This window comes from Drosophila takahashii, chromosome 3L (assembly GCF_030179915.1).
Source record: "Drosophila takahashii strain IR98-3 E-12201 chromosome 3L, DtakHiC1v2, whole genome shotgun sequence".
Lineage (NCBI taxonomy): Eukaryota > Metazoa > Arthropoda > Insecta > Diptera > Drosophilidae > Drosophila > Drosophila takahashii.
Genome location: NC_091680.1, coordinates 12,393,144 through 12,407,451, shown reverse-complemented (window position 1 = coordinate 12,407,451; position 14,308 = coordinate 12,393,144). Strand labels below are relative to the sequence as shown.

The 14,308-nt window shown below is 42.1% G+C and overlaps 4 protein-coding genes across 7 annotated transcripts; 2 read left to right on the top strand and 2 right to left on the bottom strand.

The window, feature by feature from the left end:
- Positions 1-4: 4 nt before the first annotated feature.
- On the bottom strand, positions 5-10,301 carry LOC108054154 (F-box only protein 25). 4 transcript variants are annotated; one of them, XM_017136984.3, is made up of 5 exons: positions 10,011-10,301; positions 9,049-9,314; positions 1,938-2,227; positions 1,694-1,875; positions 5-1,634 (listed from the first exon to the last, which is right to left on the bottom strand). In XM_017136984.3, the coding sequence occupies exons 2-5, from the start codon at positions 9,153-9,155 to the stop codon at positions 1,158-1,160; spliced, it is 1,056 nt and encodes a 351-aa protein (XP_016992473.1). In that variant the 5' UTR covers positions 9,156-9,314; positions 10,011-10,301; the 3' UTR covers positions 5-1,157. The 4 variants fall into 4 exon arrangements, with proteins under 4 accessions (XP_016992473.1, XP_016992472.1, XP_016992474.1 ...); XM_017136983.3 differs by having other exon boundaries at positions 10,023-10,301; XM_017136985.3 differs by having other exon boundaries at positions 10,092-10,301.
- Positions 10,302-11,030: 729 nt separating this feature from the next.
- On the top strand, positions 11,031-11,400 carry Ccdc56 (Coiled-coil domain containing 56). Its single transcript, XM_017137067.3, has one exon. It carries the CDS (start codon positions 11,137-11,139, stop codon positions 11,398-11,400), a length of 264 nt encoding a protein of 87 aa, XP_016992556.1. The 5' UTR covers positions 11,031-11,136.
- A 142-nt stretch (positions 11,401-11,542) lies between these two features.
- On the top strand, positions 11,543-12,610 carry mtTFB1 (mitochondrial transcription factor B1). The gene has a single exon (XM_017137064.2). The coding sequence runs from the start codon at positions 11,543-11,545 to the stop codon at positions 12,533-12,535; it is 993 nt and encodes a 330-aa protein (XP_016992553.2). The 3' UTR covers positions 12,536-12,610.
- On the bottom strand, positions 12,550-13,415 carry crim (QVR superfamily protein crim). Its single transcript, XM_017137066.3, has 3 exons — positions 13,257-13,415; positions 13,049-13,189; positions 12,550-12,994 (listed from the first exon to the last, which is right to left on the bottom strand). Exons 1-3 carry the CDS (start codon positions 13,312-13,314, stop codon positions 12,714-12,716), a joined length of 480 nt encoding a protein of 159 aa, XP_016992555.2. The 5' UTR covers positions 13,315-13,415; the 3' UTR covers positions 12,550-12,713.
- Positions 13,416-14,308: the final 893 nt, after the last annotated feature.

Genomic DNA, 14,308 nt, shown 5'->3' with positions numbered 1-14,308 from the left:
ATGATCCACAGATATTTGCAAGTTTATTTTAAACATAAAATGAGAGATTTATTTCGCTTAGAAATGTTTGCAAACAAATGATTGAGAATGCTAAAACTTTCGTACTTACAATAGTAATAGTTGTAGTAAAATAATGTGAAATCGAACTGGTATTTTACAGGGAAATCATGAGGCCTGGATCGGGGTTTCTACTAACGGGTATCTATACACATTAACATTATCTATATTTCGGCTTTGTTTTATTGCCAATTAAGAGGGTCTTGTTTCCGATCTTAGGGTTAGGATTAATCTGCTGTCTGCACTCCATAAAATTACTCTTATACTGGCGACGATCTCTAGTATTTGTATATAGCATTGCTTGGCGGCAAATAGCTTGAAGATTTGTTATCGTTAGGTAGGTGTATTCGTTTCTAGCTTTGCTTCCTGCAACATCACATGATTTCCCCACTCTACAACTCTCTTCTACTCGGAACTACGGATCGAATCGGGGTAACTAGAGTTGGTTGATTTGATTTCATTTGATCGGAACTTATAATACAATTTAGCACCAAAAGCAGCTGATGTACGTAAAATAAACTACACTTAACCCCTACAATAGATCGCTCAAAAGTCATGCATAAAAGTGTATTTTTCGTTTGTCTTAAAATCAACAAATCGGTAATTATATATACTGGTACTTTAAAAATAGTATCTCGATTCACGTCTTGCAATAATCAGTTTGACAAAAAATAATCGCTTATTCTCGTTTTTGTGGCAGTTCGTTTTGCGTGTCCTAAATAACTCTATAACCACCCCGACCTCAAGGATTACCGACCCAAAATTGGACCCTGGCAACAGACACGCGACTTATAGTGATCCTGGGTTACGCAGATGTGATAATACAACAAGTTGGCAGAGAACTGAACTGAAGCCGCTCCGAACTAGAATCTTAACCTGGACAAACTGCAAACCAATCGAAACGAGCCTGGCATATACATATGTAGTTATAGATTAGGGATTTCTTTATCACTTTGCTTTTTCTGATCCACTCCTCGACCATCCAATCCACTCCAAGGGTAAAACTTTAACACACGCATAAAGGACTTTTCCACTCCTCCGTAAAAATACTTTCGATCTATCTCTATCTCTCTCCCTTGGTCCAAGTCCAAACCCACGGCTTACAACGAGAAGTACTTGAGAAACTGGGCCGGGGGCACCGGTTGGGCCAGGGCCAGCTGGCCGCCGGCCTCCTCCAGGCGCTGCTTGTAGTCGGGACTCTGGTCCACGATGCACGGATGCCCATCGGAGGGCCAGAAGAGGCAGCAGCAGGAGCGGCACAGGGCCAGCACCTCGGCGAACTGGTAGTCGTCGTTGACGCCGTAGGTGCGGCGCAGCTGGTGGTAGATCTGCTTCCAGTCCTTGATCTCGCCCATCTGCTTGAACTTGTCCAGGTCGAGGATGGTGTGGATCTGTCGCTGGTTGAAGTGGAAGCGGGTCAGCTCGCGCCAGATGCGCTGCTCGGAGACCAGCTTGGCCATGGTCTCCCAGGCCTCGGCGGCCGACTCCAGATCCCTGTGGTCGGCGATGCACAGGATGATCTCCCGCACACACTCCTCCGGCAGCTCGTGCAGCTTAGGCTTGGCCTCCGGGTCGGGCTGAAAGAATAGTATGAGATAAGTATGATCTAGAGTGACTTCTGTGGAAGTCGCCTTACCTCTCTGATTTCAATCTGGCTGGCCACCCGCTGGATCCGCTTGATGGTGGCCATGTGCTCCTTCCACAGGTAGGTGCTGCCCAGGGGCTTGCCCCAGCACTTCTGGTTCTCCTGGCTGACGATGTGCTCCAGCTTCAAAGCCAGGCCACGCAGCACATTCGGATGCTGCTGGCTGTCATTTACTGTGGGTAAAAAAAGTACTGATGAGCAGGGATTAAGGGAGGATGGAATAAGAATCACTCACCATGCGAGGCCACCTCCTCGACCATTTGGAGGAGCTGCCGCTGGGCACTGCCCGGCAGACTGGCGATGCCCTTGTTGGACACCAGCAGCAGGAAGGCGCAGATGTAGTGGAACCTCTTGCGGTCGCGCACCGATCGCCGGAAGTCCAGACGCTTCACAGCCTCGCTGAGCCCATTGAAGCCGGCTATCTCCCGGGTGCACCGGATGGTGATGTGGTAGTGCGGCGGCATCACCGCATCCTCCTCCGAACTGTCGCTGTCCTGGTAGCTGCTGCTTCCCTCCGAGTGGTGCCTGCAAGAGATGGGAAAATATCATTAAAATCATATGGTATTTTAGAGGAGTTCCTTAATATAATAGGTCTTTTATATGGGGGCTTTTTAAATATACACCAAAAAAAAAAATAGTCATTGAAACGAAAATATTGTTACATGAATTCTACACTATTGGGTGTCAAATTTGCATCAATAAGATGAGTATTAAAATAATACTTTCAATACCATAGGTATTGGTATAGAAATGAAAATACAAAATATTAGTTTAATAATATTTCATATGAAATGAATACTACTGAGTATAGAATTTGTATTATTAAGGCTCAGATGACACATTCAATTTTTAACGTCAATTTATTGTAGTAATTTTTTTTTTTAATGGGACTTTAAACGAGCGCGAGAAAGAACTTACTATTTTTGGCTGCTCTACCAATAACACCAATAGTAAAGGCGCGATATCATATTAATCCTTACCCGCTTGCACTTCTTAAAACTCACACAAATGAAAAATTGTCACAATAAATTAACGCTAAAAATTGAATGTGTCATCTGAGCCTTAGGATTAGGATCTAGTATATTTTTAATACAACGCTTGGAGAGTTAACACTTCCAAATTTTTTTTGGGCTTCATTTTGGGATTAATCCATAATAATTACGCTTTTTAAGCCGCACTACATTATTTAGTAACAATTAAGTATACTTTCCCCCAGTCTAAGGCCACATAATCCATTGTCAATGCAACATTTCGGAAGTGAATCGGTCCAACTCCATGGCACTCCCCTCAACTTGGGGGACTAGCCTGTTTGGCCAGTTTGGTGCCATGTGTTATGCCAACTCTTGGACTGCAATTGCAACTGCCATTTGGATTTGGCGGCTTACAAGTGTTAAACGCTTGTGAGCCGCTTTTCAAGAGGCGGAAGCTGGCCAATTTCCCACCATCTGATCTACGGCCCTGTCCGGTTATTAAATTAAGCAATTCGGAGAGGAAACCCAGCCGAGTGTCAAGTTTTTAGCCATGTTTAATGCAATTACATGCGGTGGGTCGCGTAATTTGTGAAATTGTACACGTTTGCAATTCAATTTTGAAGTGTGTTTTTAAGTGTCATTTGGGGGCTAAGAGAAAACGAAGGCGTTTACCAGATGGTATAAGCTTTGTGAACCTGGGATCATCTCACTGCCTTTTTATTATGAGGATTTATTTAATAGATTAACTCTAAAGTTATATTTTAAAACATATTTCCATGCCATGTTTATACTCTCTACCAAGGTTCACGAGAAAATAAAACAGCCTGAAATAATTAAACTTTAGGTATTTTCAAGTGCCAGTCTTCTAGACAGATTCCATATAAATTGGTATCTAGTTGAACTAAAAGCCATTAACGACCTTGAACATCGACATTTGCAGCGTTTGAAAGTTGCGAAAAACTACTAGCCAAGAAAATGTAATTACGAGGCAATTATGGGGGAAAACTTCAATCAGACAGAGTGCAGTCCCAAGAGACGAGCACAGTTTGACCCAGTTTAGAGGGAAATCAAAAACAATTTTGCGGCTTCCAAGGACAGGACGTGTCCTCGTCAAATCCACAACCGCAAATGGTCAAGGCGCATCGATTTGGTTGGCCTGGTCTTACAGGTATTTGTCCTGAGCATGGCGATGGCCTTCTCGAAAGCGGGCTAAATTTAATTTCGACCCAGAATTAGGTCCGTAATCAGTGGTAATCCACTCACGGTCCCAACAGAAGATGAGAAAGATGCTCCAAGGAGAGCAACAATCGGAGACAGGACGAAAGTGGGACGCGGAACTGGAAAAGTGAAAAAGTAAAAAACTAAAAGAACTAAAAAAGAAAAACGCACAAAAGCTCCCCGCCCCCAGCTGAGAACGTTGAGAGTCGAGTGTCGAGAGCCGAGTACCATGGTTGGGCCATCGTTGGCCTGGTCCAAAGTAGGTCACCGCCTTTATTGGCCACCATCTCGTATACGTAATGCAGGAGCGCTCGTGTGCATTGTACACCCATGTGTTGCTGCTATGATCTGTTATTGTTATGGTTTTCTTTTTTAGTTTTCGCATTGTGCTTTCGCATTTCATTTGAGTGACATTAGGGGATGTTGGGTTTATGTTAAAACGGTTTTAAACCAATTTAGATGACTTTTTTATGCCGCGTAGGGTTGTAAACTTTAAAGGAAGGAAGTTGAATTGGGGAAACATTTATAGAACCAATTTTTATATTAATTTTCAGTTAAGAATACAGTTTTATTTATAATTTTAATTAAATTTAATAGCAAATAGTATGTAATTGCTGCTATTAACGTGTTTAATTTATTAAAACTGGTTTAAACCAATTTAGATGACTTTTTTATGCCGCTTAGGTAGTAAACTTTAAAGAAAGGAAGTTGAATTGGGAAAACATTTATAATACCAATTATTATATTAATTTTCAGTAAAGAACACATTTTTACTTTTAATTTTATATCAATTTAATGGCAAATAATTTGTCATTGCTGCAATTAACATGTTTAATTTATTGTGAGCAGATAGATGTTTATTACCACCCGAAAGATAACTCCAAATCACCTGAATTGAGTCTCATTACTCACAGTATATAAAAGAAACAAAGAAATCAGACCATCCCAGCCAAAAACTTTATTATTGCAATTTTCATCGCCAATTATTGTGTTTTGATTATTTTTTCGCTTTCCGTTTTCTTGCTCGAAATTCGTGACGTGGTTGTCGCTGGCTGTGTTTTAGATAAATGTGCAATTATCTGCGGATCTGTGTAAAAATAGCTGGGGAACAATGAAATTGTTGCGCTTGCTCGGGCTGCGGCTCTTGCTCCCTGGAACCCACCGCCTCTTTTTTCTCCGGATCTGGCTATCCGATGGAAAACTCCGGCCCTGCCCACAGCCACAGCCATCACATCATCCAGCCAACAGACCAAATCCGCGGCCGACGACCAGACCACGTGAATCATATAAATCACTCAACGACGTCACCATCAAGCGTTCGTTTACCTTTCTCCAAGCGAATTAAACAAACGATTTGGAGTGCGGGGCCCTTTTGAGTGGCAGGCGCAGCGGGAAAAACTACGAGCTGCAGCGGAAAATCGCTTTTCTATTTTTACGCCTGTGACCTTTTTCGACATAAATAATTGAAAATGGAGTTGAGGACCAGTGAAGCAGCCAGAAAGCGCTTCGAATTTTTCTACTTTTAGAAACAGAAATTGGAGAAAATCACATATGTATGAGATACAGGCTCTCAATGGGCACGGAAAACTTCGGTTGCCAAAGATACTTATTATTAGGCATGTGGGCATGAGGCTTGGTTGCATTTTATGGAAGAAAGGAAAATCAAATAATTAAAGTAATTACAAGTTTTGAATGTCTACACTCAAATGACTTTTAAAATTTATATTTCGGTAATTAAATTGAAATTTTATTACATTTTTGAAATTTACTACTTTATTTTGTTACTTTTAAATTATAATTTTATATGTAATTATTAAACTCAATCCATAATCCCGTTTTATATTTGTAATATCTTGCTTTAATTAGATAAATAAGTGTTAGTGAGTTTGGTGTAAGTGTTACGCCAAAAAAACCAATTTATCAGCGCAAATTTCGAATCCATTAATCATTTTCAAGCCACTCAGTACACACGAGTGTTTTTTCTACATGTGCTCCAATATGTATAGCCATTTTTCGCGACCCCATGCATCTTGATAGAGTGGAAAAAGAAATGAAAAGACGGGAAAGAAAATCGATCAAAAACAGCGAGCGGGCGATCGCTGGTCCGCAGATGTGCAGCGAAGAGTGCAGTGAAAGTGGGTTCCAATTCCGACGACTCCGACTTCGACTTCGACTTGGAGTCCAAGTCGTCGGCACGTCCGCTTCGGATTCGCTTTTCCATGCAATCTGGCATTTCTAATTATTATTTTCAGGCATTATCTAATGGGTTCAGTGCCGGGCGACGACCATTTGAATTTTTAATTGACCAGAAAGAAAGTTGGGTAATGCTCAAAATGAGTGCTTAACACGGTTACGAAATGCACACACGCAAGTTCGCCGATAAGCCTGGTAAAAACGCTTTACGGTAGTCGGGAAAACTATATTGTAATACAATTTATGGATTTCGAGTAAGTCAGGCAAATACGTATGCTCCACTTCCCCCATTACGGAACCATTAACTTTTGAACTGAAATTTAAGTATATTGAAATTTCCGTCGCAATTGTAAAGTGTCAACATTAAAACCTTGCTATGCTGATAAGAAGGCATTACAAACGCCAAATGATTTTGAACTCTCGAAATTTGTGCGTTATTTTGAGATAATCCATGGAGTTACATAAGACAGAGCATCGTATAAACTACTAAAAGAACGCACACGCGGAAGATGTCAGGGAAAAATGGAGAGAACTTGAAGTGCACTTTTGACAAGTCATAAAGAACGCACTAAACCCATGGAGGGGGTGGTTATTTTTGGCCTTTCGAGTAGTCGTAAATGGGAAAAATGCGGAAATAACGCCACTCGTGATCTAGTCGGGCAGGAATATACAGATGAGGTTAAGGAAATACGACTAAAAGACCAATAAACACCAATTTCTATTTAAGTATTTGCCTTCAAATCTTTATAACAGTCGAAGAAAATGTCCATTACTAGATTTTAAAGATAAATTAATAACTTTTAAAAATTGTTTCAATAAATTGAACTAAATCTGAAATGGAAAATATATCATTTGTATATTCAGCACTATTATTTCGACCGCCGTTGTAAGAAGAATAAAGTCCCCAGAAACCTGAAAGTATTCCAAAATTAGAAATGCAACAAAGGTGGGCACCCAAATGCATATTAAGATCGGTTGAAACAACTTTGAGTGTCGGCCAGACGGGGAAATATCAGCCTTGGAAACTTCGAAACCCCAAAAGGAACACACATAGGTATGTAAATGTGCATTTACCAACCGTAGGCGTGAAACTCGGTCAAGTTTAGGCCAAAGTATGGGATTTGAGAGAGCTTGCAACGCCAGCAAAAGCTCAAGGTTCCGCACCGCCCACTTTCGACCTCCCAACTCCTTTTACCACCCCACTTCCTCACCGAATCGATTTTATTATATGTCAGTCACCAAATAAGCATTTTCAATAAATACAGGCACATTGGAAATCCATCAGCATGTCAAATTAAAAATGAATAAAAGTTACAAATTAGATGAAAAGGAAAGGGGTTAGACATGATTGAAAAGCCACATAAATATTATATTTAAGAAGACCTTGAAAGCCAATGTTTTTCTTTAAAAAAAAGGAAAGTAAACTTTGGAGTAAACACTACTATTTTAAGCTGAATGCTTAAACCTCTCTTGATAAATCAGAAGCATAAAAGCGCATCGTTTTTTGCTGGCCCGTTTTCACTCTCACCAACTATTGACTTTTTGTTCCACTTGCAATTTCCAATTGCATTCGAGCGAACAATGGCAATCAATCAAATGAGCAATCGATCAGATGGCGGAGATACAACCCAACTACCCATGGCAGCACTCTAGATACGGATATCGGTGGAGCTTCTGCTGCTTTCACAGCCATTTGGAGTGACTCACCGGATCGAATGTGGCTTTTCAATTGAGGCAGCCCAGTGCAATCACTAGCCCCAAACGACACTTTGAATAAATCAAGATTGTGGTACTCTAAACGCACCTCTTCAGGGGCATAAAACACATGGGTATATGTATTGTCAAACCATTGACGATGTTTTGCTGCCTGCGGCTTAAATTTGAGAAATCATCGATTCGGCCAACGAAGGGAAGTGGGTTCCATTGTCTGAGCCACAACAATTATTCGCTAGTTTGCTTTGGCCAACTTCAATGGCACCACTGGGCATTGGACCCAAAAACGAGTCTATTAAACTGAATGATTTAAAGATTTCGGCAGTGAAACCAACTGGACAATGCGACGATTCAATAGGCAATATTAGTTTTAAGGTTTAATATAAGCCAATATCAGAAATATATAGTCTTATAGAGATTAATAAATAAGGGAATAAAAATGGTGTCGAGGCCGAATAAATACTACGCAAATCTTTATCTTTACTGATAAGATTTCTGCAAATAGGTTTTGCATGTAGAACGTCGTACGACTTTGTTTTTGTGAAAAGGTAAACAACACATTTCAAAGCTCAAATCTAGTGATCAATTGCGATACGGAAGTCTGCCTGGACTAATTTTTGCTAATAGAAACGTGACTTAAAAAAGTGACTAATCAAATGCCACAGCACTAATTCAGTTTAAAATAGTTCATTCATATACGATAAGCAGCTAATCAATTAAATAACAGGGCTACGTATTTTGAAAAAAGCGTTTTTTTTACTTAGTGAAAATATATCTCGTTAAAACTATCTTATCGCACTTGCAATAAAACAACGTAGTTTTTGAATTGGATGAGTGAAAGATAACTAACAGAAGCCCATATAAGGTGCTATAAATATAGTATACTATATACAGTATACTGTTGGCTGTTTACCTAGGAGCCCCAACCTCTATTTATTCCATACTTGATAAATCAAATTAGATTTTTAAATTTACGGTTTTTAAGGTAAAAAAAAGAAGAAACAAATCAATGCGTTTCGCAATTTAAATTTGAGTTTATATTCCACAATTTAAATAATAAAAGCAACTTGAATATGTTTATTTTATCATTTTTTTCCTATCATTAACTTTTTGTAATAGACATTTGACTTATATCTAAAAATGTTTATGCAAGTGGGAATGGTATTTCTTCAACATAAATGTATAGAGGTTTTAATAATTGGGAAATCGACAATCAAAGGTCTTTTGTGATTAAAAACTGCGTAGACTTACCGCTTCCGTTTTCCGCCGCACTCGAGCACCTTGGAACGCTCCCAGCCGCCATCAGTTTTGATCCAAGTTTCGCCCGGGGACCGAAAATCTTTCGAAATGAACGCCATCTTTTACGGATCTGGATTCGGAATGAGTTGCCTTTGTCTTGTTGCACTAATTTCTGAACGATCGCTTTATTGTTTTTCGCGTGAGATAGTAGATTTGTATTGTTTGTTTACTTTTTACTGTTTAAGCGGACGGCGGTTGACGAAACGCGTTTGATTTAGCTGCAAGAGGGAATTTCGTAATTAATTGCAATTTTCTCGTTCCATAAGGCAATAAAACATTTTTGTTGGGAATTGACGTAATAAAAATTATAAGCCGAATTAAAGGTTTATAACGCTAAATATTGAATAATAAAAATTAAAGCTTAATATAATACCTGTTAAAAAATAATGGAAAACAATGAAATAAATGCAAAGGTTTATAAAAAAAATTGAAAGAATTGAAACGGATGTAAATTACCAAAGAATAAAAAAAATTTTAATTATAGCTTTTTCTTCGACTAACTAAGAACATGGCAATTAAAATTAAACAAGCGTTAAAGAAAAACCAAAACAAAAACAAAAGTTAGTCCATATAAGGGAAAAACAAGTGGAGAGCCCAAAGAGAGAGAGAGAGAATGAGAGAGCGCTCCACGACCAGCTGTTGGGTTTCCATGGTCTGTGGAGGAGGGGGGCGTTGGGGGACGCGGGGGCTCCGAAGTGTTGTGGCCCCTCTCTTTCTGGGGCTCTGGTTCGTCCGTAGGTACACAGCTGATTTCTGCAATTACGCGTTTGTTTTGCCTTTGTTGTTATTGGCCGTAAAATTTTCAGAGCCGTTTCCCAAACACGCAACCGAATTTGTACTTTCATTTCCGCATTTCAGAGCCACCGTATGTGGCTCTGGCTGCCAACATTGAGCCTAGGAATCACTAAACTCACGGATCTACGTACTCGAGTGAAAATGGAGCACGTTCTGGTATTGCGGAAAACGCAGTTTTCCCCCAAGCTCTAATTACGCACTTTGCAGCTATTTGCAATTACCGAGGAATTGCTGTGGCTGACTTGCAGGCAAGTAATGGCGCACTCTGCCTGGAAAAGCGCTTTTCGCTGCCGCACGTCACGTCGCACTCGAGCCACCAACGAAAGTGAACTGCCAATTTCTCAGGGCCCCAAATAGAGGAAATCTAAACTAAGCACTCGTTGTAACGGACGCAAACGCGCAGCTCGGTTTAAAGGGACCGTGTGTGGGGGCGCCAAAAAATACCACACACCGCTGGCGTTGCCATCTGAGGACTCACTGTGTAAAGTGCTGCCAGATCTGGGAATTAAGTTAGTGATGGTTTTAAAAATTCATTAGGGGGATTCCCTAAACTGTTGAATTGCTGAATTGTTGAAAATTCAACAAAAAATTTCAGCAATTAAGGGAACGACCCAAAATGGTTCCTGTTGAATTTTCAAACAGCTGTTATTTGTTGAAAAATTTCACGGAACTTAAAGCATGTAAAATTTGATTTATTATTGCTAGTTACTATCTAAAAGTGTTACCAAGGTAAAAAGAACCACAAATATGCTTTCTAAGTTGATTTTAAAACAAATAATACGTACTGGTGATACTAAAATGTTACAGGGTTGCCACGACTTTTAAAAAAAAGGTGACAACTCTGGCTTTTCAGCAATTCAACAAAATTTTCATCAGCCCCGAGGCTGTTGAATTGCTGAAATTTCTGAAACTTTACTTTCTATGGAACAGCTGATTAACAGCTGACCAAAATTCAACAATTCAGCAATTCAACAGTTTAGGGAATCCCCCTATTAACCATAGAACTTAGTAATTGCTTTAAAATGTCTGATATTATAAGGCAGCTTATTTCTATATCAGATTAATAGGTGGCAAAGGGCAGTGAGAACACTCTAGCCTCCAAATATGCAGCAGTGGAAACACGCTATATATCGCCACTGTCAGTGTGACCTTATGTAATGTGTGTACTATTCGTGTGCGAGATTTCATAATTCCCAGATCGACGAGGAAAACAGACGAATAAAACCCCATTTAGCAGCGTTTATAATGTCGGCATCGGAGCAGGGACCTAAGATCAAGTACGGGGAAAGCGCTCCGAAGCTGGACAAGGCGCAGCTGCAGTTCATGAAGCTGATTGAGGAGCAGAACCTGGACCGCGTGCAAAAGCTGAAGCGCATCCGCCGCAACAATCTGCTGACCGCCGGCGCCCTGGGAGTCTCCGTTTTGGCCATCTACGGCTACTCCATCTTTTCGGTGCAGCAGGAGAAGTTCCTGGACGACTTCGAGGAGCCCAAGAAGGTGTCTTCTTAGCTCCTAGCTCCATAGTTTCCCCTAGTTTGTAAGCGTTTTCTTCATCTTACACACAGTTTCTACACCTTTGAAGTCGTTGCACAACAAGGTGAGTGAGGATATCATCTTCTTTCGATCAAATTCTATATAATGATTCCCGCAGATGACCCAAGCAAGTGCCCGTGTGCTGCAGAGCGGCATGCGCCTGCCGCCCATGCCCACGATTCGGGAGCTGGTGAAGCTCTACAGGCTGCAGGCCAGGAAACAGCTCAGCCAGAACTTCCTCATGGACGAGCGGTTGACGGACAAGATTGTCAAGTCGGCGGGGCGCATAGATCCCAGGGATTTGGTCCTGGAAGTGGGTCCCGGTCCCGGCGGCATCACTCGCTCCATTCTGCGCCGTCAGCCGCAGCGTTTGGTGCTCGTCGAGAAGGATCCGCGCTTCGGCGAGACTCTGCAGCTGCTGAAGGAGTGTGCCAGTCCCCTGAACATCCAGTTCGACATCCACTACGATGATATCCTGCGCTTCAACATGGAGCAGCACATCCCGGACACCTCGCAGAGGATCCACTTGATTGGCAACCTGCCGTTCGCCATCTCAACGCGGCTGCTGATCAACTGGTTCGAGGATTTGGCCGCCCGGAGGGGAGCCTTCCGGCGCATCGACACCTGCATGACTCTGACCTTCCAGCAGGAGGTGGCCGAGCGAATCTGTGCCCCTGTGGGCGGCGAGCAGCGCTGCCGGCTGTCGGTGATGTCGCAGATCTGGACGGAGCCCATCCTGAAGTTCACAATTCCTGGCAAAGCGTTCGTTCCGAAGCCGCAGGTGGATGTGGGCGTCGTGAAGCTCATGCCCCTCAAGCGCCCCAAGACACAGCTGCCGTTTCCGCTCGTCGAGCGCGTGGTGCGTCACATCTTTAGCATGCGGCAGAAGTACTGCCGCCGCGGCTATGGCACCCTGCTTCCGCCAGAAGATCGCGAGGAGGTTACCCAAAAGCTCTTCCAGCGCGCCGAAGTGCAGGATACGCTGCGTTCCTTTGAACTGACCGTGGAGCAGTGCCTACGGCTGGCCGAAGTCTACGCGGAGCACCTGGTGGCCCATCCCGAGGTGGCTGCCTACGATTACCGGGCGCCCAAGAATGTGGAGATCCTCTAACGCAACGATTTCACTCCTGTTTATAAATATGGTAAAATGTATTTAATTAGTTGAGTAAACAAAGCTGTAAAGCTAGTCAAAAAGTTGTACAAAAAGTGCGGACGGAATGTAGGACGAGATTCGTCGTTGCTCAGTGAGTTAGTAAGGCACTTGGGCGCTCCTCCTTCTCGCGGAGATTCTAGCGGAGGAGCAGGGCAGTGGTGACCAGGGTGAGGAGGCCCATCAAGGCGGACACCTGCAGGCCACTGGCCCCATTGCAGCGGTGGTCCAGGAAGCAGAAGCAGAACGTGGTGTCCGTGTAGTAGTCCCGTCGCACGTCGTGCTCCTTGATCGTGTGATTGACGTAGTTCGCCAACTTCTCATCATGGGCGGCTGGTCTACAACCCTCGTATTTGTCGGCGGGAATGTCCTTGCGGAAGCTCAGAGCGCTGAGGCAGTCGCGAGTGATGGTTTCCCTGGCTAAAAGGGATTTGGGTTCAGGTCAAGCGACAATAGGAAAGGATCTCAGCTTACCGCCGCGTCGCTCGGTCACCTTGACGCAGATGTCGTCGGGTTCCGGGCAGTGCTCGCCCAGGAATCCTATTCCCCGCCAGTTAAACTTCTCCGCGCAGCCGGGAGTGGCCGAAGTACAGCGGTAGCACCAAATTGCAGAGCCTGTCAACAAATTAGTAAAATCATTTCACACAGTGCTCATGAATTAATTGCTGGAAATCACACTCACCTTCGTGAATTAAAGCTGCCAGCAGCAGTACTGCAATGAGATTCGTCTGGGAATGCATATTGTTCAGGCTTTAGGCTGGAATGCAGGGTTTTATTAACAAAAAATGCAATTTACAAACGTAAATAACACGATAAAACACGCCCTATGGAGCAGTGTGACCGATGCTGACTGGTTCTCAAAATCTACTTTTTATGCGAAGTGCTGAAGGTGGGTGTATTTGCTATGCTCAGTGAAGTTAAATACCATTAGTGTTGGTAAACAAATAAGTTTGATTATTAATTGGGCGGTTGTATTTAAATTAATAACTAACTATTTTTAAAGTTCGTATTTTATTAAAACATGCATGTTATGAAAACTATTTATATACCTAATATTGAAAAAATTATAGTTTATAGTTGATAAAATATATGTGTGGTATAAATATTTAACAATATATCTGCAAATATTCACAAAAGACGTGACAATAGGGCTTTTGTGAAGATATTTTATAGGAAATGTACAAAAGTATAAAAATAAAGTAATTGAAAAAAAGGAAGAACCTTCATTAATTTATAGTCCCATAAAAGCAACACCTTCCTCTGATTAATAATTAAGTTATGGCTCATTAACAGCGTCATAACGACCAGCAGCTATGGAAACTGAAAATAATACGTACACAAACCGTACCAAGTAGTACACCTGTAATTGCTATTCTTTATTGGCTTTTAAAGTTTACGCTCAGTTTCTATTTTCGCAAACATCCCCAGCTGGCATTTCCTGTTGGCTCTAATAAACCGGGCCATAAACTTAGCATTCGCATCAGGCGCAAAGTCGGTAAGCCGTTGGACTCTCCGAGCAATAAACTTTTGATCGTATTTGGAGCTCCGTCGCGGATCGTTTCATATGCGGCATGTGCGATGTTTGCCCAACGAATGAGTCAGCCGGCTATAACCATAATCTTGCGGCTTATTTGCGGAGTCCAAAAAAAGAAGAGCGCGTAATCCGGTGGACTGCGCAAATAAGCATCCAATTTGGACATGACTCTGCCCATCACGTTTCCAATTCCCGGCCAA